This window comes from Lampetra fluviatilis, chromosome 7 (genome assembly GCF_964198595.1).
Source record: "Lampetra fluviatilis chromosome 7, kcLamFluv1.1, whole genome shotgun sequence".
In the NCBI taxonomy this organism is placed as follows: domain Eukaryota; kingdom Metazoa; phylum Chordata; class Hyperoartia; order Petromyzontiformes; family Petromyzontidae; genus Lampetra; species Lampetra fluviatilis.
The window spans coordinates 14,726,859-14,749,999 of NC_136281.1; the positions used below are offsets into that span (position 1 = coordinate 14,726,859).

The 23,141-nt window shown below is 46.9% G+C and overlaps 1 protein-coding gene across 12 annotated transcripts in view; it reads right to left on the minus strand.

Moving 5' to 3' along the window:
* Positions 1-23,141, minus strand: part of LOC144933630 (ral GTPase-activating protein subunit alpha-1-like) — a 134,273-nt gene that overhangs the window by 51,587 nt on the left and 59,545 nt on the right. For 6 of the 12 annotated variants that reach the window (XM_078858636.1, XM_078858635.1, XM_078858633.1 and 3 more), the window contains 11 exons: positions 22,789-22,944; positions 21,970-22,157; positions 19,602-19,700; positions 17,319-17,474; positions 9,222-9,350; positions 7,801-7,926; positions 6,956-7,014; positions 6,468-6,576; positions 4,820-4,930; positions 3,758-3,826; positions 1,701-1,847 (listed from right to left, as the gene is read on the minus strand). In XM_078858636.1, the coding sequence (XP_078714762.1) occupies positions 1,701-1,847; positions 3,758-3,826; positions 4,820-4,930; positions 6,468-6,576; positions 6,956-7,014; positions 7,801-7,926; positions 9,222-9,350; positions 17,319-17,474; positions 19,602-19,700; positions 21,970-22,157; positions 22,789-22,944 (1,349 nt within the window). The remainder of the gene's footprint in view (positions 1-1,700; positions 1,848-3,757; positions 3,827-4,819; positions 4,931-6,467; positions 6,577-6,955; positions 7,015-7,800; positions 7,927-9,221; positions 9,351-17,318; positions 17,475-19,601; positions 19,701-21,969; positions 22,158-22,788; positions 22,945-23,141) is intronic. The other 6 variants (XM_078858641.1, XM_078858643.1, XM_078858634.1 and 3 more) reach the window with 3 other exon arrangements.

A 23,141-nucleotide genomic window follows, 5' to 3' on the forward strand; every position in this document is an offset into this window, starting at 1 on the left:
CGTACCCGGCCAGGTACGGGTACGGGTACACCGTTTGCGACCCTGGTGCGGCCGGGTACGGGTACAGGTAAGGAATCAAAACCCGTTTGCGACCTCTGGCGCGAGAGCAACAGGAATACTTTTTCGAGGTTGAGCTCCCGGGACGAACGGGAAGCCGCACGCGATGGACATAATCTGAAATCCTTATTATGCGTGCACCCCTGGTTCCCTTCTCAAAAGAAGACGGCCAAAACACATCCAGCACCTCCTTCCCTTTCTTCAATCATTTGCCGACGAATGCCACGCGGTCGAATTATCGTTGATGGCTTTTGTGAGGAGAAAATAAGCGAAGACCGCAGTAAAGGTCAGGTGTGTAATCGGCAAAATCATCTTCCCATTACACAAAATAATCTCCGGATACTCCCACACAGCTATACAATCCCATAATTTGATCTAAAAATTGCGTATTTATTCTATGAAATGGCATAAAAACCACGTGTGCGGATAAGCGACCCAAATCAAAAAGGATATATTATAAACATAATAGCTGTAATTGTTTTGGTATGATTAATTCGTAGCCCTTTTTAGCCGAGCACGTTGAACATTGGCACCAGAAGGCAGTGTCTCTTGAGTTAGCCCATTTCGGGGCCCTAAACAGAAACAAATCTTTGGGTGCCTCACCCGATTCCAGACGTTATATGATAGTCAATCTACGTGCTGCACGAAATAACTATACCAACAGACTCATTCGATATTTTAAAGTTCTTTTAATATTATTTTCACACTACTCGATCGGCAGGTGGCGTATGGTGGGGTAAAGTGTGGGTTCTCACACCAATTACGAAACGCCTGCCCAGCTTCCAAAAGTGGGCCGAAATACCCTCCCGGAGGGGCTCTCTAAAGCTCACTCTCTCGTGGAGGCCCCTTTCTCCAGCGGTCGAATTAGCCAGCAATTGCAGGACTGTACCTTCACCACGTTTTTATTACGATAGATAATTTTTTATATGTGTAAAGACAGTACGGGGTGATAGAGGGACAGTACGGGGTGATAGAGGGACAGTACGTCTCCCCGGGACCATGGTTACTAACTAACGTAACGGAACAGACAGGGTCACACGTTAGGGTAATGTGGGACCTAAATGGTTGCTAATAATGATTTGATGGGACAAGCGTTGACAGGGTCGCGTGAGGGGAAGCACGGGACCCAACGGTCGTCAATTGTAATAAGGGCAGAGAGAGAGAGAGACAGGCCCAGGTGCGGTGAGCGAGAGTTCGGGAATAGGGCCGTGGGCGGGTCGTGAGAGGGATAAGAGCCGGCGCGGACCGGAACTCGCGGCTGTTGTTGTCGGGAATCGCAGTCGCCGCCTTGGAACGGGTCGTCTTCATCATCACCGTGTAGTCTTCAAGGGCTGGAGTTACGTTGTCTCAGAATAGAGTTATCTGAATTACCCAAGTGTATATAGTCACTCGCGGTTACTCGTTAAGTTGTCAGCGGACTTCATTCATAATAAAAATATATCAAAGAATAAGACGGTGTCTCTGAGAGCTACATTACATATGTAAGAATCTGAGTCCGAGCTATTATTTAGGGTATATCTATTTTTGTATTAATCTGGGAAGGGCCCCTTGAGATACTTGGGGCCCAAAGCCTGTGCCTGACTTGCTGAAGCCTAACGCCATCGTGAGCGGCACGGCCTTTGTGAAGGTGGCCTCCGACGCACCTTGAACACGGAGCTGAGCAGCGAGGGCCGCTTCTCGCCGGGGTCTCTTCCGCACGCAGCCGGCGGCTGCAGCAGAGCTGGCAACGTCAGCACCATGCACCAGTCCAGCAAGCACAGCAGCAGAGACACCATGCGCTGGAAGGTCGGCTCATGCCAAACAAAAAAAAGAGGAGCAAGGCAATGGACAAAAAATGGCAGAGGGTGCGTTAATTGGTTGCGCGGTAAAACAAAAGGTAAGGAGGTGCGCAGCCGTGCAATCGCTGCCTTTTTTCTCACCAATGAGTGACATCGAGGCTAAACAAGAATCGCTCTCCGACTCCACTGATTTAAAAACTCCCAGCGGCGAGCAGGCCAAAGCCAAAAATGGTAGCGACAAAACACCTCACCACTGAAATAGGGGCAAGATCGTAAATTTATCAGAGAAACCTCGGACAATTTCACAAGTGTTAACATCACATTACCGGTGTCAGAGCAAGGAGAACAACAGCATTTAATTTATCTGCCAGGATTTTCACCCATTGTGGCTCCTCATAGACAAGAGGAGAGGGCGAAGCTCTGCAATTACAATCGCTCACACCACTGCTGGAGGAAGGACCTCCACTCGAGGGCGCTCTAGACAGCCCCTCTAGCGGGTATCTTTGGCCTGCTCTTCCACGCTGGCTCGTACACGTCGTGCAAGAAGACGTGGGAGTGCACACGCTGTACCCCGCCACACGGGACCTGCGGATCGGCCAACTGTGGGGTGTAGCCATCGACACCGCTGGGTGGACACGGGCGGCGGTGGGGATTTAAGAAACTCGTGCCGTTGTTTTCAACTGCCGCGCCGGGAGACTGAAGTGAGCTGGTGACCCTTGGATTTTAGGTCCAGTGGGTGCCGACCTCTGCACCACGGCAGCAGCAGCATTATTATCCCGAGTCGTGCTTATCATATACGGGGTTCCGGGCGGTCTCCACTTTTACGACGTTACAATGCGTTCCGGGAAAGCCCGTCGTAAATCGGACACTATTTTTCCCGTAGACAGTCGAAACAGCAGAAACGTCATTTGCCGGTGCGTTTTTCCTTTCTTTTCGGCCATATTTAGCAGGGTTCAATGGCTAAAAAAAAAAATCCACAAAAAACATTTGAGAATATTAAAAGCTCCACGGCAAGTCACATCGGAGACCAGACCGAATCTGTTCAAATGTGTTTGGGAGTCGTGTCGACAGATGTGTAGTAAATCAAGTTTCTGCAGCTGTAAATCGATCCCTGGTGGAATTACATAAACAGATGTCTCAATAGGAGATGCCTGCACCAGCACAATGACACAAGCACAGAACAATGAATTTACCCTCTCATTGACTCTCCCTCTCACACCTTCCTTTGGCTAAAGTGAACGCGGAAAACGCCAGACAACCACTGCAACATGTTGAGTCAAACCAAGTTACCAGTCGTGTGAACTTGCTTTTTAGCTGGATAGTTAAGCTAAGCTATTGCAAGAATCTCCAAAGCAATTAGGATTCCAATAGCTGCAGAGGAGGGGATGGGGCTCAGCTGTTTCAGGGTCATTCTGGAAAATCAATAAACCAAATATGCATGTCCTTGTGAACCTATGAAATGGTGTCACTAATGGGAATGAAAATCCCTTAACACTATGCATCAAGACACCTTAACATTACCATCAACGGAATTGAAGTCATCACAATGGAATTGCTGGACATGATTTTGGTAGAATGTTCTTCTTTCTGTCTGGGCTATGCACTCAAACAGACGCATAGAATATTCATAATGAGAAAGCCAATGTCTCAGAGACGCACACAAAGACAAAGATCCCCCGTATAGCCTTAACAGACTGTTGGGGCATGCAAAGGGGTGGATTTGCCAGCACCACGCCCCGCTGCCTTTGTCTCCCCAGTGACGATGTTTACACACCGTACCAGGTACTCATTTGGGTCTGAGTCGACCACACACACACAGACAGACACACTCGGTTGTAAATGAAACACTCTGCCTCTTGTGAAAGCGTCGCGGAAATTGATTGCATTTTTTATAAGGAAGTGAAATTTGTATTCCGAGTTACCTTTTTTTCCTCCTCTTGGCTAGAAGTTTCAGTGATGGGCAACAGCTGCGTGATCGTGGAAACCAGAGCCTGCAAACACACAACAAAGACACAGGAGGACATGTTTACTCCAGCCCACCACCGTGCGTACAGCAGTGGAAGCAAGGGCATCGTGACATTTTTATTTTAAATGCTGGCAAATTTTAATGCCCCTCCAATTTGCAATTGACTGCACATTGAGGATAACGATTTTAAAACATTGCCCTGAGCACTCACGTCCAAATTTAATTTAAATGTTGCTGTCAATTTATCACCACACAAAGACCATTGTCTGCGCGTAATGGGCAATGCCACGATTTCGGATGTACATTTGCGACACTTTAACGATGTGAGTAATCATTAGTATAATGATAAAGTGGCTTTTTCACTTGGGCATAGCATATCAACCAATTAGGACTGTAATTCATAGAGATATAATTTGTCCAATTTTCTTGAGAGGAGACAAATGCTCATGGAATACCACGGTGTCACGAGTAATCATCCACTCTGCTCAGGTGGCGATGGTGCATTCAGTTTAATGTACGCGCAAAACAATCGACTTAGTCCATATTTTACCAAAACCATAACCACCTTCCAAATAACACCCCATATATTTTATTGATGATGTAAACTCACGCACGTGCGTTGAAAAGTGTGTATATACATCATATGCTGTTCACATCACCAAAAGCAGCCAAGAGAAGCCTCAACAGTCGCCATAGCAATGTAGCCATGAAATCATCGATTCTGTAATGTTTCGGATGACTGAGATGGCTCACTCCGCCTCTGAATATGGGCGCCACTGTGGCGAGATGTGAACTACTTCGCCTGGTATACAGTGTTTCACTCCACATTCAGCAACACGAGTTTACAGTATTTGGCTACTACAAATTTCCACGTGATAATCCAAATCCGTTGAGCTTTCATTTGTGGCCAGCGAGCTTCTGAAAAAGAGCTATATAGCTCAGTGGGCATTAGCTAATTAAATGACAAACAGTTTTTGTTGAGAATATACACTGCACATAGACGACTTGAGACTCCAACCTGCACGATGACAGAGGGCAGCTCTTCGCTGTGTTGCTGCAAATCGTCGGCGTACATTGCAAGCACGGTCAGCATGTCGCAGCTAACCTGAGCCACGGACCTGTGAGAAAACTAAAAAAAGCGACGATACAGACACGCACAAGCATCCCATTAGCAGGCAACAAGAACAAAGACTTGGACACATTTGTCAACAACACTGCTTTAAAAAGTATATTACTTTTGCAGTATATTACTGGGTGGTAGGTAAAGGTACAAGCCTGCAACTACTAGCTCATGCGACTGCTGGTGTAAGGGCCTTGACAAGAGAAGGCCCCTCTAGAGATTGCATTGTTCATAAGCCTGGAAACCATTCAACGATCCCACTAAAATATTTCGCTCAGGGCACGCCTATCGAATTATGCGTGCAAGAACCAATTATTCATTATTTATGAATACGGTATGCAAAGTGTAATCTAACCTTACAATTACGCAAAAGGAATGAACACAAATGGTATAATTGGGTCGAAATAAACCCGAAACAATACATAATATTTATTTTTAAATCCAGTCTTGACCTGAAATTGTCTCAATTCATAGTTTCACGAGGAGGGAGTGAATCGTCAGACGCTCAATGGAGGCGTGTCCTGAAAAATACCCAATTAGCAAACAAAATCTCCTGGAAGTAGGCTTTTAATTGAGAGCAGGCGGATTACGCGGATGAAAATGTAAATGATTAAATTCTTTGTGTGTCCATCTGTGGGGTTATGATATATTAAAACACTTTCAAAAGTGGATTGCAAAGAATTCCAATGAAGCCAAAATGGGTTATCTATGTAACACAAAATTATAAAGAGTGATGTGAGAATATAAATAACAAGATAAGCAGACAATACGTCTCCTCTATGTATCTCTTTCTGCACATAAAAGAGCTGTGTGAGCAATACCGTAATGTTATTGTGTATAGAGACTGATATATTACATATTTTGTTTACCAATTTGTTATCTATATATGCGTGTTATCAAATCGTTACAAGGGCATCCCTTCAATTACCAGCTAAATCAAAGTGTTACTGCAAGCCAGCTGCTTCTTGAAGATGGACCACAGCACAGGACGTTAGCCAGCATTACGTGCGACTACCTGTTGATGTACTGAAGCAGCCACTCAATTTTCGGTTCAGTTGGAAACTGAGAGGAAGCCCATGTCAAGTACAAAAGGGACCAGCCGCAGCTTAAGCACACGACCCAGAATCTACTGCTTACCCAATTGCAAATCTACTCACAATCAACTGATTGAATAAGTACGTACCTTTGCGCAATATTTTTTTTACGTACGAACACTAAGTTCCAGAAAAACGACATTATTTAATGAAAATACACTCAAATTTTCAGTAGCGGAGCTACGCGGAGCACAGCAGAGGGCGGTGCAGAAAAATACATTGTTGTACAATTCTTCTATTCCCTCACATGATTTCTCCCAGCCTGACCAGCGTGGTCAAGTCTGGTCGAATAAACCACGCTCCCTGCCCACAATCTGCAGTGGCAATGCGAGGCCTTCATCCAGCAGTAGATTGACAAAGCACTGTACACGTGCATAAATTATCGTTCTGTTTGTTGCCAAAACTAATTTCAATTATTCGATGCCAATCGAACAACAACACGATGTATATACCTTCAGAGTAGCACAGATGACATGGATGGCATCTGTCACCAGTGGATGCCGTGTACAATGCACCAGCTCCTCGCATATCCAGATTCCCAAACTGCACAGCGCGATACATCTGCGGAGCGAGTATGAGCAACGGCAGGAAACGTACTTCAAATAGATAGCAGCATAAAATCACAACGTGGAAGTAGTTTGAAGCATAAGCCAAATGGACCCCTGAAGCTATTACATTTAACGAATAAGACAATTTGCTTATTTTTATAAGTAAAACTTCGTTCACTTCACACACCAAAAAAAGGAACCGCCCCCCACCACTACTCACATGAATAGAATAATCCATTAACTGAAATTGATCTGCATGGGCACTTCACTGACATCAGAAGGCATTTTGAGAATATCTTGTTTTTTTCAAATCGATACTGCCGACTGTGCGCGGAAGGATGCCGGTTGTTGATAGGGCACCTGCGTTAACAAGCTACTCGATGAGCACTTGCCTGGCCGTTTCTGATGGTTCCTCTTTTGCTCCATTAAGGATGAGCTTCACGAGCTGTTCCTAATGGAAGAAGAACCCAGCAGCATTCTTAACATTTCAAAAAGCTGACAAGGCAAAAGAAGTGATGGAGCAGCAACAACAAAAAAACGACAACTTTTTCATAGATTCCACAAAAATTTTCTAAAATGCCATCCAGTACACGATGGGAGGAGACATTACTAAGTGTGGAACTAAAGTTTCTTAATACATTTTTTTGTTTTACGTACAGAACAATTGTCATTTAATATCATTGCACGGCACGCAGATATTCTCTCGCCGTCACAATTAAAAGAATAAACATTTCAGCCCAAAGACAGGGTGATATTTTCAGCTCGGACTTTAATGGACAGTTAAATGAATCTCCCAACCGCCAATAATTACTGTTAACCTCAATACCCGGTGTTATTGCATTCAGCGGAATCTGCAAACGCCGCGGCGGTTGACGCTACGTGCAGCAAGAGAGGGTTGGTTTTGTGTCCGCCTCTAAAATTCCCCCTTCGACAGCCGCACACAGCCCTGACTTGTGGGACACACGCATCGGCGGCGCTCACTCATCGTCGCCGGGACAACATCGTGGAACTCTCCAGCGAAGAGCGTCGTGATGGGGGGGGGGAGGGAACACGATCAACACGAGGACTGCAACAATTCATGGAGAAGAGCTCCAGCCTACTGGCCAGCACCTGCTCAGGGCAGATCGGCAAGGGCAATAAATGTTGGTCCATCGGTGACGCCCACACGTCCCAACGAACGAAAATAAAATAAAAGACACGGAGCTGCGAACGAAACCGAGAGTGTGAATATATATACCTTGAGGCCCTCGCAGTCGGTCGGGGTGATGTCATGGAGGGTTGGGTGGAGCGCTGGCATCTCCCCATACAGGTTGGGGAAGCACACCAGAGAGCCGAGCAGGCTTTGCGTCTCCGCCCTGGGGGCCTTGACAAACGAAAACACGGCGGGGAAATACACGTTCCTTCGTTTTAATCCGTTGTGTTGTAGTGCGAATAAAAAATTAAGTGTTGGAAAGATCCGCCACTCCCAACCTCCCCGAGCCTTACCCCCCCCTCCGCCCCCCCTCCCCCACCAGCGTTTTGATGAATTGTCGCGATTCAAGGTCACCAACCGACTTAAAAAATATATATATTTTAAAATACTGTCGTGAATGGTAGCGCCTCTAGTGGCTTGCATGGGTCACGAGAATCCATGACAACCGACATCTGAAAAAATATATATAAATAATTACTCTACACCTGTTTCGATGCACGTTGCCCGAGCTTAAGAATGAATATTAATTGATTGCTTATGCAAAATATAAGTAATCCCAACCCTACACAATGTACCAGTTACTAATTTCATGCTGAGTTGACCTATGCGAGGTGTAAGATGTGTTCAGGTATCGCTTTGCCATTGATGATAGCCGTGGCCTGGAATCACACTCCCGTCACTGGGTTCACACAGTGCAGCGCACTTCTCACCGATCCACACCATGGTATGTGTGTCTTCACTACGTACTCGAGGTTGATGACTCACATTCGGTCGAACCAAGCCTCTTAAGAGTTGCTCTTCATTGGCCATACAAAATCATCATCATCATCATCACCGCTATGTCGTGGCAAACTAGTGGAATAATGGAAGGCAGGCTACACTCTACTACCAGATGAGCAATTGGTGTCTCACAGCAAAACGCTGCCACTTCAATTACAATAGGGAGTGCTGCAGTGCAGGTGAGGGTAATGCCGAGAGAATAGAATTATTCCTGCCATCAGCAGGACGTGTCATTCAGACGAACCTTTTTTCATTTTTTTTGACACTCGAGTGTTCGTTGGGGTTCTGGGATCGCAAGTTTCTCATACGGCTCGTGTGTGGTTGGGGTGGTGCAATATCCTGTGCCGTGCCGGCCTTCATACGTGCTCACTAACAGCACTTGCCCCAACAGTCTGTCAAGGCGCTACAGGGGAGATCTTTGTGTTAGTCTTTGTTTGCAACGTCCTGTAGCCTAGCCACCTTAGTAGATTTTTAATGTATGCGTGCAAATTAATTGAAATAAACAATTATTAAAAAAATTACCATGGGTGTTGTTGAGTGCATTCTATCGTGTTTTTTTTTTTTACACCGTATCTCAGTCTTTCGCACCGAACGTGCTCATCGGAGGTGTGGGGGAAGGTCAACAAACAGAACACACCAAAAAGCAGCGCTGAAATCCAGCAGATGAGAGAGAGGCAGGCGTTTACCTGGGAGGACTGGGAGGTCGCGATACGGCTGGCAGCGAGCAAAAAGTCCCACAGCAGCATGGAGGAGCCCGGCAGCCCCAGGGAGAAGAAGTGCGGCGAGCAGTTCCTCATCACCACGCTCAGCACGTCCTGCGGGAGGGGCCAAAGAGAAGGCACGTCGAGTCTGGTCCACACAAAAAAATTAACAGCGACGAAACCATCGTCGTCGCCACCCATCATCCGTCAGCCGTGATCCCACCCACCCAAGCCGTCGACAACTCTCGCGGTTTCACGATTCATCCAACCCCTGTGCGCGAGAATATTCAATTATTAAAAGATGATTCAATCGCTCCTCCTTTGGCTGCCACTCCATCGTTAGTCTCGACCAACAGCCATCGGCCCTTCAAGTGACGCATCCTGCCCAAGCCCGTTAGCTTTTTAACGGCCAACAGTGTCACCCAAGTCACATATCGTCTCCACTCGACGGCTTTTAATGCACTCGTTCAGCTTTGGCTCCGTTTTTCTAGGTCAACATCCACGCTTGTGATCCGCTTGTGCCACGGCATACGATACGCATTGATGGAGAACATTCGCTTTTGGGACCAATTGGCGAGCTGCTTTTCACAATCTGGTTGAACCGAACGGCGGACACATGAGTTGCTGCCCAATCTAAAGCGGCAACCCACTCCGATCGCCGCCAGAACAAAACGAGACTCAATGAACAGAGGCATGAAGAAAGAAACAGATGTTACAGCACTTCCCGCGACGCTCCGATGTAACTTCCTGCATGGAATGAGCACATTCCATGATAACGACATTGGGCCATTGGTGATGGCTACGTGTGAGGCACACACCTATACCGTGCTGCTGTTCTTTTGAAAACAAAACCGCAACGCAAAACACGTAGGAGAGCCGATGAAAAGAGAGACAAAAGGGGGGGGGGGAGAGGGTAGTTGTGGGGGGTCCGCGAGGGGGGGGGGTGGGTTTTTGGCCAGATTTGTCCTGCCTTGGCCCAAGTCAAATCGCTTCGTATGGGGGCCGTGCTTGAGACATCGCGCATTTGAATACGTGCGCACGTATTCTTGGGGGAAGCGAATAATTGCGACAGCTGCTCTGCAAATAGCACCCGGTGCTCCGGGCTCTCTCTTGACGACTATTGTTATTTACCCGCCCGCGTTTATGTCACGGCAGTGGCCCCCGCGATTCATCTCGAGCCGTCTCCGTCGTCAGCATACTTGTGCAGCTACTCATAATCTAACCATTGTTTTTGGTTGTCGTACGCATTTTGAGGGCAGCATTTGAAATCGCAGGGAAAGGGTGGGCAAAAGAGGGCGACTTGTCTCATTTGTTAAGAAAACAGCCCTCAATCAAACGAGGCCTCGCGAATGTATATCCTCGTTGTCGGCACACTGCGTTTACGGAAATAGATAATGCAAGGAGCTGCATATGCGCATCAAGTGTACAAGTCCACCGTGTGAAATTGAGGGTTTTGAAAATTCCGTACAAGGTACTGATAATTTACAGCCCTTGGGTTAATCCACTGCTGGACGAAGCCTTCCCTTTGCCCTGCCAATCACGGAAGTTGCGTGGCCAGTAAGTCGAGGAGAGTTCATTTGTGTAAGCTGATGAGAACTCGCAGAGACCGGGATGAGTGTGACAAATGGAAAACAAATAAAGTACAGCGTTGAAGCGAAAAGAAATCAGGGCAAACACAACCCTATCACATGAGAAATCTAGAACATTGCACAAACATAGATAAATGTCAAATAATAAATTCCCCGTTACGTAAATGTATTACACAAGTGCGGGTCGGTGAAGGGCGGGGGTGGGACCGGGACCCCTTTTCAGATATCGCTCGCCACCAACGTTAGCCCCTGTGCCGGGAATCTAACTCGGGATGTGTCCGGGTTCGTGGCGTGGTGTGCTCACGACCCTGCTGCGCCACCATTCCGCCCCGTTTGCCGAAGGGAAACCGAGCTCGCTGGCGGTGGCAGCGAGCCCTGGCAGGGAACAGCTGAGGCCCCGAGCACAGTGGCGATAAATCTAAGCTTTATAAAAAAAAAAGATTCTTTAAAGTGGGTAAACAGTCCCTGGTTACGTTCTGTTTAAACAGAGAAACCTTTGGCAATTGTGCAAACAGAACACGAGGCAGATAGGGACAGCAGCGGTAAAAGCCCCCCCCCCCACTTGGTTCCAGCAGGTGCAAGCACGTGGTTGCCGCTACAGAGGCGGACGCTGCCGACCGAGAGCCATGTTTACGCGTCCCTCTGAGCAGTGGCAGGCAGGGCCTCATTTTAATATTTGAGCGCAGGGTCGCTTTGACCCGTGCTAGAATATTTCTACACCCGGCACACCACATCGCTGCGGCCGGGGTTACTCCTCGTCACGTGCCGTCAACTCCCATTCTACGGCGTGGTCCGGATGTATTGTGACTCCCGTTTAATTTTCTTAAAACGTCATATTTTTTGTAGAGCAATGGGGTGCGGTCATAAATAGGCAGAAGAAAAAAAATGTTAAGTGATCAATTCGTTGGCGGTCACAAGACATCTGGACCACATGGTATCCAGCGACCCTGACAATGTTGCTGTGCCCAGAACACCACATCCAATGTACCTCTGACTATGGCTGTGGCTACTGCTTGTCACGTGGCTACACCAAGTCTACAGAGCGACCCTGACGATTATTATCTGCACCCAGCATACCACATCAAGTATGGCTCACTGTATGCCTCTAGCGGCCTGGAAAATGAGTGAGAAACGAAGCCCCGAGTAGAGATACAATGCTTTTCAAATAGCTTGTGACCCTCATGGTTGTATTGTTTTCATGAAGGTCTCTGTATGAATCTTATTGCAATCATTGAGTGAACAGAGCCTTAACCATGTCAGGTGTTTTTTTTCTTCCTCGCTCTTTATCGGCTCACTTAACTGCTTGTCATGTTCAGATGTTAACGTTGATGGTCACTCACTTAAGGGAATGCCCAGTAGCCCATGAAGAGTGAACCTAAGACCACCCAGTGACCAGGGCACAATGCAGGTCAGCGGCACAAGCATTCACCACAAAGGGCTTACAGAACGGCCAACTACACAGCATTAACAGCGAGCGCGGAAATAAACGACCATCAGCGAAATAGACGCGAGCAATATATAACGCGCAGCTGCAAATGACAAATTCCTGTCAAAGTATCCGCGTTTGTTTTCCTCGATCTCTTGGCGATTTTACAGAGATGGCATATCAGCAGCATTTCTTTTCCTTTCTGCTGAACCTTTGCTGGAAATACTTGTATTTTTTGGCAGCCCAATCAGGGTATGCCACCGAACACAAAAACGGCCTTCTCTCTACAGAGGCCTCCACATAAAAAAAATACAAAGCACAGGAAGAATACAAGAGGCAGCGAGAGCGGCCATCTGCCCAACACACCTGTTTTACATAAACCGACTCGTGCACTGCAGTGACGCCGAGACAAGGAACCGCGTTGAATGGAAGCATCACACCGCTAATTGAAAGGAGTCAGTGCCGAGTAATAAAATAAATAAATACATGAATAACCAGAGCTCTTTATTCGGCAATAGCCTCCCTTCGGTTGCGTTAATGGCAAACGGGCGAGAGAATGTGCAGCGTGGTTATCCTTTATTTGATTATTGTTATTATTATCATCACGTGCCCATTTCATTATTTTCAAATTAATATTTGTTTGCCAGCTTTATTTGGCTTCGTTTGTTACCGGGTTTTTTTATATTTAATATTTTTGAAAATTCATAAATGACTGTCATTCTGGATTACACAAGATTATCGGACATTTTTGGCATTGGCTATTTGGCAATGGCTATTTTTGACATTCATCGGGCTAATCCTCTCCGGTAAAGCCATGACTCGCAATGGCTCAAACGCAATGTTTTCTGTCTCTGCCAGCTGCTCAAATCCTTGCGGTCACAAAGGAGCAGTTTGGTTAAATTCATCGCTTCAGCACCACAGCATTCTATTGCAGCTCAGAGCCGAGCTCATGATATCAACTGCTGTGTAACGGCAGGCCATAATATATTGGATACTCTACACGATAGAATGCACTCAACAACACACATGGTACAATTTCAATCATTATTTATTTCGATTAATTTGAACTAAATCTTTGTTTATAAATACATAAAAATAATAATGTTGCACGTTTATTGTGCGTGAAGAGTTACATACAGTAACACACATTAGATATGTAAGTAGAATTTCAAAGAAGGACTTTGCATTCTTAAATAGTGCTATGAAGAAGGGCCATTGCTAAAAATTGTCAACTATTATACACACACATAACTATTCCTTCTATGGCAGCAGTGTTATTGACCAATTGTGTCGAGAAAGTTGTTTTGTGCCCCGCGCACCACTGCCAGTGTAGCCTCACCAAATGATTTGTTTAATAATGGCAACGATCGAGCCTGGGGTGCGTGCGCACGCGCACACAAAGCAGGGCCGATGGGAAAAGAGGAAGGGGACAATGAAAACCGGCTTCGTCCCTTCCAACATGTTTATTGCATTTTTCATTGCCTGAATGCGACAAGTTCTGTTTTGGAATTTGCCATTTTAATTTGAAAGGGGGCTCCCTCTGGGCCTTTTCGTCGCACTTGTTTGCTGGGTAATTTACAGTCATTAGTATCTGATCATGGCCTATACACGATTTACACAATGGAGTGGGCATGTGAAGCCAAACAAATTATTATCCCCAAGGGCGTCATCGGCCGATCAAAAGCACCCCCCCCCCCCTGCACAAAGCGAGCCCTTGCATCCCACGTATTCACGGCCTTATCTGTACCCTGGGAGCCCGCTCAGACATTAGATTTGTTAACGGTGGGAACGTGGAGGGCTTCGTGCCTGCGCTTCTATGGAAAAGTCAAAGGATATGCTCTGTTCCCATGATTAAACTCAACAAAGCGTGCTTACCGCTAATGCTTATCTGCATCGTACAGAGCAAACGGCGCGCTTGATGCAAAATAGACTACTTTGTGAATGCTGAAAAAAGGGCCAGGTTGATGAAATATGTTTCCTCTTCATTTCCTCCTATTCATTGTGTTAGCACTCCCACAATCCTCATCACCCTCACCCCCACCGCCCTTCTCCGTATGTGTGAATAGAATAGCTGAAGAAATTTCTCATAAGTGGCGTGAAAGCTGTATATTGTAAACCACCTTTTGTTTTCAGCGATCTTTTTTTTTTAACCAAATCTAGCTTTACACTGCTCTAAATGGGAAGGCAACTCGGAGGGACCTCGTACATACATATACAATTATAAATTGACTGTGTGCCTTGATTCACCGCTTATACACCACATTCATGTAATATATTTCCCTGTCGATAACCAGAAACAAGTATTAGTCCATCTTGGCAGCCATAAGAAAACCTATATATATAACGACAATAATATAGACAATTATAATAGGTGATTCTCCGACTGTAAAAAAAACAATGATTGTGAATCCAAACGATCGTAAACATTAAAACAATACACATGCCGAATTAATATGAGAGTTCAAATGCTTTATATACACACACAAACACACACAGTTACCCAAGGCGGATGTTGGCACACACAATTCCACCATCGCAATCGTATGGAATTGCACCTCGACCCATGAGTTCAATGCTGAGTGTTTGGAGTTTGTACTTGTTAGCAAGGCATGTTGCTAAAACCTTTGAAATTAAACAAACGTGAATTAGGAAACCCTTAACTAGTTTAGTAAAATATTTCCCACTTTGTTTAAACAAATGCCATTTGGACATAATCGAAATATTAAAAAGGTACAAAGGCAAAGGTGCAGCCCCCGTAACTGCATGTTCACATCGCAGTTGGCAGAAAGAACCTCCACTAGAGGGAGCTGTAGAGAGTCCCTCCAGAGGGCGTGTGGCCGACTCTTCCACGCTGGGCATTCATCTTGACAAAGATTTGCGTGCCCACACTTTACCTCACCACCGACGACCCACTGATCGTCAAACCGCAGTGCCACCCATCGACAAACTGCGGTGCCACCCATCGTCAAACTGCAGTGCCACCCATCGATAAACCGCGGTGACACCCATCGTCAAACCGCAGTGCCACCCATCGACAAACTGCGGTGCCACCCATCGACAAACCGCAGTGCCACAGATTTCTACTGCTGGGTGACCAGAAGCGGTGGGGAGATTTTAGAAATATGCACCATTGTTTCAAGTGCCTCACCGGGAGACTGAACCCGCGACCTGTTTCACAAATCTAGTGCGCTATTCGTCGCTGCACCACGGCAGCACCCCAGCTACTAAGAGAATTCAGGTTTCCCTCACTTTACGCAGTAGCAAATACAGTGCACGCACAGTACACTCATGGTACACACAGTAGACGCACCATGTTGTTCCACGTCCGACCGCATAGCCGCATGCGAGTGAATTTAAGCCGCACAAATATCGCGACTTTGTTGGTAGAAATAGGTTAGCCGCAACATCCACGAACTCGCACAACCCAAACCCGCACACAGCGAGGGGAAGCCGGTGCCGTCTGGCCAAATAGTAGCGAGCGCCGAAACTTTACCGCGCACGCACTTTGCGCGCGAGCACAAACGTCGAGGGGCACTCTTCCGTCGCACTCCTCGCGGAGCGAGAGGCAACATCTCGTTAACGGTCGGACATGTCTCCGCGCATGGATTTTGCTTCACGAGGACACTCCAGCACGTGATTAACACGAAGTCATCCGAGGATATCCTCTGATGAGAGGGACGGCAGCAATAACGCGGCGGACGAGCGACACCGTCTGCGCGCGAGCACGTGTAACGATCGCAAGCATTCGTAAACAGTCGGCGTGTGGAATTTCCACTTCATCAATTTAACAAATTAATAAATAAAACACGCTTGCCCGGTATTCCTTTCGCCTCTATACATCTAAGAGTAAATACGAGTCAAAGACCAAGGGTGCATCTACTGCCGGAAATGAGAGGCAATGGGAAAACCAGCGGTCAAGCAAAACTGCACTACAGCCTAGAGGTTCCCGGAGGTTTGATTCCCGGCCATGTATATCAGCGGCTGGAGGCATCTGAACTTGGTCTGGGCCCCCCTGTCGATTCATGGAACATTCAATTACCACAAGGTGCTGTGTGGCTGTAAACGTCAGTACTGCGGAGACAGAGGCAGCTGGGCATGCATTGCTTTATCCTCATCACGACTGAATGAAATGTCACAATCCGGGGTCACGACTGTAGCGCCCCTAGTGGCTGCACGGGTCAGGCGAGTCGATCACGTGGAAACACGTGAGCACGATTCGATGCACTTCAAGAGCGTACCGTGAGCATAAGAATTGATTCAACACGATAAATAGAAATATCATCGCATGCCTCCTGCCTACGCTGCAACCTCAGTGATAGTGTTAACCTTACTAAGTATCCACTAACCAGCCATATGGGTAATAATACCCAAACAAATGTGGTGAAAATAAACTGTGCTAAAGTGTAGTTTGAGAATAATGTATGGCAGGAATGCTTTAAATTGGGGGAAAAATTTAGACGTGGCCGGGTGGGTCGTATGCATGTTGAACTTATTTCGCAACGTATGTAGCCAACTGTGCTAATCAGAGGTGTGGCTGCCTGTGATTACACAGGGTTCTAAAGTGTAGAGAGTTGGTCTCGGCCCAGTCACCAATGACCGCACACAAAAATAAATCACAGAATTTGATTCCACGCTGAATTTAGCTAAATTCCTGCTCTGAGAATGAAAAATATCAGGATGACTTCATTTTACACGTATTGCTCTGCTTCCCCCTCCTGTGTGAACCAGAGGTTTCAGAGGCAGCCCTGTGATAGCCACTTTCATGGGGCCGTTTACTCGCACAATACGACGCGATACACTCCACCGCTCTGCAAGATATCCCAGTGGATCCTGAGTCACATGGCGTGACACCGATATCACAATCGGGATAAGCTTGGGGGACGAGACAACATTTATCAAGTGCATACCAAGAAAGGGGGTTGATACAAGGTGAGACGCACAAGTCACTCACCACCATCACCACCACTCAATATTAACGCCGTGCGGAAGGGGCACCCCCCTTCCGCCACCCTCCGATGGCAGCCGTCCCAGTGAGGCACGTGGTGAGCACGGCAGCAGACAACTCACCTGGTCGGAGCTGAGCAGTGCGGAGTGGATGACGCCATAAAAGTGGACCAGAAAGTCGGTGCTAGGGTGCAGCTCCTGCCGCCGCATCATGATCTTACAGATCAGTCTGTAGGCGTGCAGCTTGCCCTGCTTGTACTGATCGGGCAGCGTCGTGGCCTGATAAAAAAGAAAAAAGAGCCCCGTTTTGCAGTTTTATTTTCTTTCGCGCCGTACGTAGCCGACCATGCTAATCGGAGGTACGGCGGAAGGACAACAAGCGAAACACAAAAAGCAGTGCTGAAGAATTGGGTTTTCAATCTCGAAGAAACGAGTTTACAATCTAGATGATGAGGTGACTCTGTGTCCCCCGGGTACCCACTGACATCACTAGGAAATTAAATTGGAATTAGCGCCGCCGCTCGCCCTGCTAGATTGTCATTGCAGAATTGGCGTCCCAACTGCCCCTATGGTTTAGGGGACTGATGATGATGATGATGACGATGATGACGATGTCCACAGGGCCGGGACAATCTGTGCTAGATTGACCAGAGCCGTTACAAAACAATTGTTGCTTTGTGTTACGAGAACAAATGCAAAACGTATTAATCATAATCACGCAGCGCTTTAAAATATAATGCGACATTCAGCGATTAAAATGAGTGGTCAAAATGGCTATATGAACACATTATTGGCCGCAATAAGTGTTTCGAGTGGACTGAATGTCAAGCATGCACTGTATATTCTGTTGACTCTAGCACAATTATATTACGTGCCACTTTGACATATAATGCGATTGCGAACAAAGCGAAACTCACTTCTTAACATTTAGAACCTTCAACATTATCTCGCAACCTTGGCGGTGCCACAGGTAACCAACAAAACATTTCAAAGGGCACATTGAACCAGCATTATAGAACATTCACTCAGACACGCGCGCGCACACATTGGCATGGATACAAGGTGTGATGTTCCTCGCCTAAAGGTGGACTGTACTGAATAGGCAACATCGAAACTGAATAGGCAATATCTAAATTGCACCATGTACCGTTCACACGTATTTTACATCAGAAAGGTAACCTTAGACCATAAACACACGCGCGCACACACGCATGGCAGCTGTGACACACTATCAGGTCCCATCTCTGAAGAACAAGGCTCTGGCATACAATTACATAGGGAAGGTACACACTGGGGGTCTGTCAAAAAAAAAATTGTCTTTCCAGCCTGGAAATCGCTGCCATTTAGGCCGAGTAATTAGATTGTGTGTGTGTGTGTGCTGGCTGCTGCCTGCGTCCGTAGCCCCCCATATTGGCTTACAGCAGCTGGCTTCTGAGTCACAGCGAGGGCCTGCTGGGCTTGCCAGCACCAGCTACCGTGTTTATCGAATCTTAATTAGCGTTAGTTGGAAAGGCTGCAGCTGCGCAGGCCGCGCTGACCTTTTACCCCTCACCCCTCCGCCATGTAAATAAAAAGAAAACAAATGACTGCCCTAAAAAGGTAAAGAAGGGTTAAAGGTGCAGCCCTGCAATTCGGCGCTGGCGCCACTGCTGCCGGAAGGGGCCTCCGCTAGGTGGGAGTGTCTCTGGAGATGCCCCCACCAAGAAGGCGTCTTTGGCGCTACTCCGATTGGCGCGGTTGGCTAGGTACGGTGCGAAAAAAGTTCAACATAAGTATGAGCTGGCCATGCGGTTTGGAAGAGGTGGGCGCAGCCACTCGTTCTACCCTACCACACGTTGCATGTCGATCGACTGACCGCAGGGTAACTATTTATACCGCTCGGTTGGCAGAGGTGGTGTGGGGGGGGGGGCGATTTCAGAAATGTGTGCCCATTGTTTCAACCAAATGCAAAACACATTATAGCCTATTTAAACGAAACAAAAACTGGATAACATTTTATTTACTTCTGATTTCCTTGCATGCGGAATTTCTAGACCAAAAAAAATAAATACACGGTGCTAATTTCACACACCAACAAAGAACACAGGCACGAGGCACATTTATAGCAATTACCTTGGCTCACTTGTGCTAATTCAATACGCAGGTCTCAACAAGCGTAAACATGGCCTTCTTGTATACAAACGCCACCACCAGGGATTCTATGGGAAATGGAAATCTATTGCTTGTAAATTAATATATCCCCTCAAGGTAGCTACTGGTGACGAGTCCTAGAAGCAATCTTTTTCGAGTCACCCAATTGCACGCAGGCTCGTGTCCGCGTCGCCTGGCGTGAGAATGTCCCACTCGGCGGCACCATGTGACGACTGCCGTGCGGGCGAGAGACACGCACGCCGGAGCTCTCTATACCTTGAAGAGCCACGGGGTGAGGATCGTTAGAGGAGGGATCAGATCCGGAGGTTCTGGCGTACACTGGTTGTCCAGGCTTATCCCCAGATTGTCGCGTATCTGCGCGAAAAAAACATTTTACACGCACATCGTTATTCATACGTAAGCATTTCTATGCGCCATTTGTGGCCTAGAAAGACAATTTTTCCCAGCTCGGCACCAAGATTTAGGAATGGGTTCAATGTTGTATCTTAAATAGATTCATGTAGCCCTTTATTCCAAAACTTTTTACAACAATTATAAAATTGCAGATAAGATGATATCGATTGAGATAAAGAGTGAGTTTCGATTTAAAGCTTTCGTGACTGCAGAGATTCATATTCTTGGATCTTTTGGTAAAGTCACGTAGAAGGGAAATAATAAAATAAAATGGGTTTTTATATATTATTTTATTATTTCCCTTCTACGTGACTTTACTGAAAGATCCAAGAATATAAAGAGTGAGATTATTTCAAGGGGTGGCGTAGTTATGGTGACAGCTAGGGGAAGAGGTGGGAGAGGTTAAGGAGGGGTAGGGTTAGTGATAGGGGTAGGGATAGGGGTTGGGGCAGGTCTGGTCGCAGTTGGGGGGCGTGGGCTGGGAGTAGCAGTAGCAGGACATGCTCTGAAGAAGATATGGATTTTAAGGGATGAACGGGAGCAGGTTAGTGAAGGTGATGGTTTTGAGTTCTGCCAGCGGGAGTTGGTTCAAGCGAAGGGGAGCAAGAAGTGAAAATGAACGAGAGGGTGACTGGACGCAGGGTGAGGCGAGGCAAAGAGAGGGACGGTAGAGATTGGCAGCGTAGAGGACGGGATGGGACAGAGTAGTAAGATATGAGAGCAGCAAAATAAGGTGAGGCAGGACCATGGAGAGATTTATATGGCTATGCAACTGGCAGACAGTGACTTAAACCCAGAAGGTAAGATATTTGACATTAACAAACTTTGTCGGTCTGTCACGAAATAAGAGATAATAATTTACACCTCTGTATGACTCCACTTCTGGACGAAGGCCTCCCCACACTGACCATACTTCACCACGCTGGTCATTGCGGGTTGGTTGAAGAGTTTGCCAGGGTGGCGCTTTGGGTGGCAGATTTGTGGCAAAAAGGCGCCTCACGTGTTAACCAAAGAATAGACTTGACATGTATGTGTGTATGTTGAACTTCTTTCGCAGCGTACGTAGCCGACCGTGCTAATCGGAGGTTGCGACACAGTGAAGTACACAAAACCACTGCTCAACCCCACCCAAGTTCGTGGGTTATAAATAATTTCACTTAGTTTTTAGGTGAATAAAATATTTTTCCCAAAAAAACCCGTACATTTCTAGAACATAAGAGGTATGGGACTTGAGCAACAAATGTTATTCTTTAATTCATTAGTTTCGTTTGTAAAACCACAAAACTATTGACCGATTTTGCAGTATATGTGTAAGATGTAATGTACAATTTTGCCAGATGTGGATGATACGATCCAGAGCAAGCGGATTCACTTTCTGAGAAAAACTGGATTCTTCTCCATTGCTGGGGTAGTTAGGCATCAACCCTACAATTATTTTTCCCTTGCAATTCGATGATTTTCATTATTTGGGGTCAAGATTCGATTTGAGAATGTTTTTTTTTTACACTGTAGTAAAATGTGGCACCTCCAGTGACTGCAGGAATCATGTGAACCGATGGCACAATGTACATGGAAATAATATTTTTTTTCACAAAGTGATTTGATGAATTAAATGAGCCTAAGAATCAATATTTTTATTTTCTATTCTTGGCATTCGCCATCATGTCCCGAGACGAGCAGTATCAACTCCGCCGGGTTAGAGAATGGCCCGCGGAAGTGGGTATCACAGAACTACCTGCGAGTGCCTATAAAGCTGACGTCTGGTCCACACAATAGCGAGCAAAACTTTCACACCCACTCGGCCCCGCAGGAGAGCGAGTTTTGTCGCGTGACATTCAATCCAGTAATTTAATTCTCAGAACTGGAATTTCGATGAATTAAGTGCAGGGACCGAATTGATTTTGTTGTTGTGTGCAATCAATGGTGACGAGGGCTGAAACCATCAATTCGCTTCACTTGAGAATTCTCAAGTGCAGACAATTGATGATCTCAGCCTGGCAATCAATGACTTGCCCGTGAAAATCACCGCACCAAAGTTGGTTGTGCACTTTGCTCAACATCGCAAAGTACCCAGCCGCCTCTAGTGACTGCAGGCGACGATCACGTGAACCGATCATGCACAGCATACGCCAACAGAAGAAAATCGTCGATGCTTCCGCGTAATTCGATGGGTGTGTCGCGAGCGCGGCGATCGTTAGTAATCGCGAAGAGCCGACGCGTCGCTACGTGCCTTGGCCAGCGAGTCCCAGAGCTCGCACAGGTAGTCGAGCACCTGGGCGTGGATATCGGGGTCGGGAATGGCGTTGATGTCTCCCAGGGCGCCCAGCATGCGCCGCCACAGCACGGTGGCGACGTCAGCATGCCAGCCCGTCATGGTGCCTCCCGCGATGACGCTGCAGTCTTCCAGCTCGCTGTCGTCTGCCGCGCGCGAGCGAGTCAAGACAGACGCACAGGTACAGGGAAAGACTAAAATCAAACGCGTGAATATAAATGTGTCGTTAACCCACCACCACCACCCAACACAGACAATTAGTAAGGTTAGTCACGTAAGCAAAACGTGCCAATTAGTTGCTACTTCAAGCACACCGGTGCGTTGGAGACTAAACTCACAACATTAACAACTGAGTATGATATTTCGCTGGTGATTACAACCAGCTTCATAGGGCGATTTGCCAAAATTTGCCACAATTTAATAATATTGGTCACGAAAGTATACATGTTAAACTAAAAATAAACTACTTTTCATCTAACCAGGTAAGTCCCACTGAGCTATAGGAGACAGCTCTTTTTCAGAAGCAACTTGGCCACAAATAATGGCTCAATTGAGTGGCTTACCGCGTGGAAATTAATTGCAGCCAAATGCTCTCAAAGTGTTGCGCTGGGTGCTCTTCAGCACGACGTCCGACGTTGCGCTCAAACCGTTTCGCACGGCGTTGTTCAGCTCGTGGAAGCGGCCTTCCCGGTACGCGAACGTGCGGCGAAAAAAAACCGTCGGACATCGGGGACTGAGTGCCGGCGTTGCTCTCGCGCGTGTGCGACGCACGCCTACCCAGTTCTCCATTGAGCTGCAGGACGGAATTGTGGAGCCCCTCGTCCAGAGCAGGGGGAGAGTCCTTGGATTCGCAGGGCTCCGTGTCGGGGGAGGGCGACGGTGTGTGCGACCGTGAGCACGAGCCCGAGTTAGTCAGCGACGTGCTCTCAGAGCCTGCGAGACAAACCACGTCACATCTATGGGGACATTCTTTTGCCAGTGTCCAAAATTATGAAAAATAGGAATAGGCTTTACCCTTTCTGGCAATAAAACAGGAGGTATTAAGATGTTCAAACACCAAATGGAGACCTTTTGCAAGGCATCAAGTCTGGATTAACCACAGGTACTTGTGGCAAATAATGCAAGCAAAC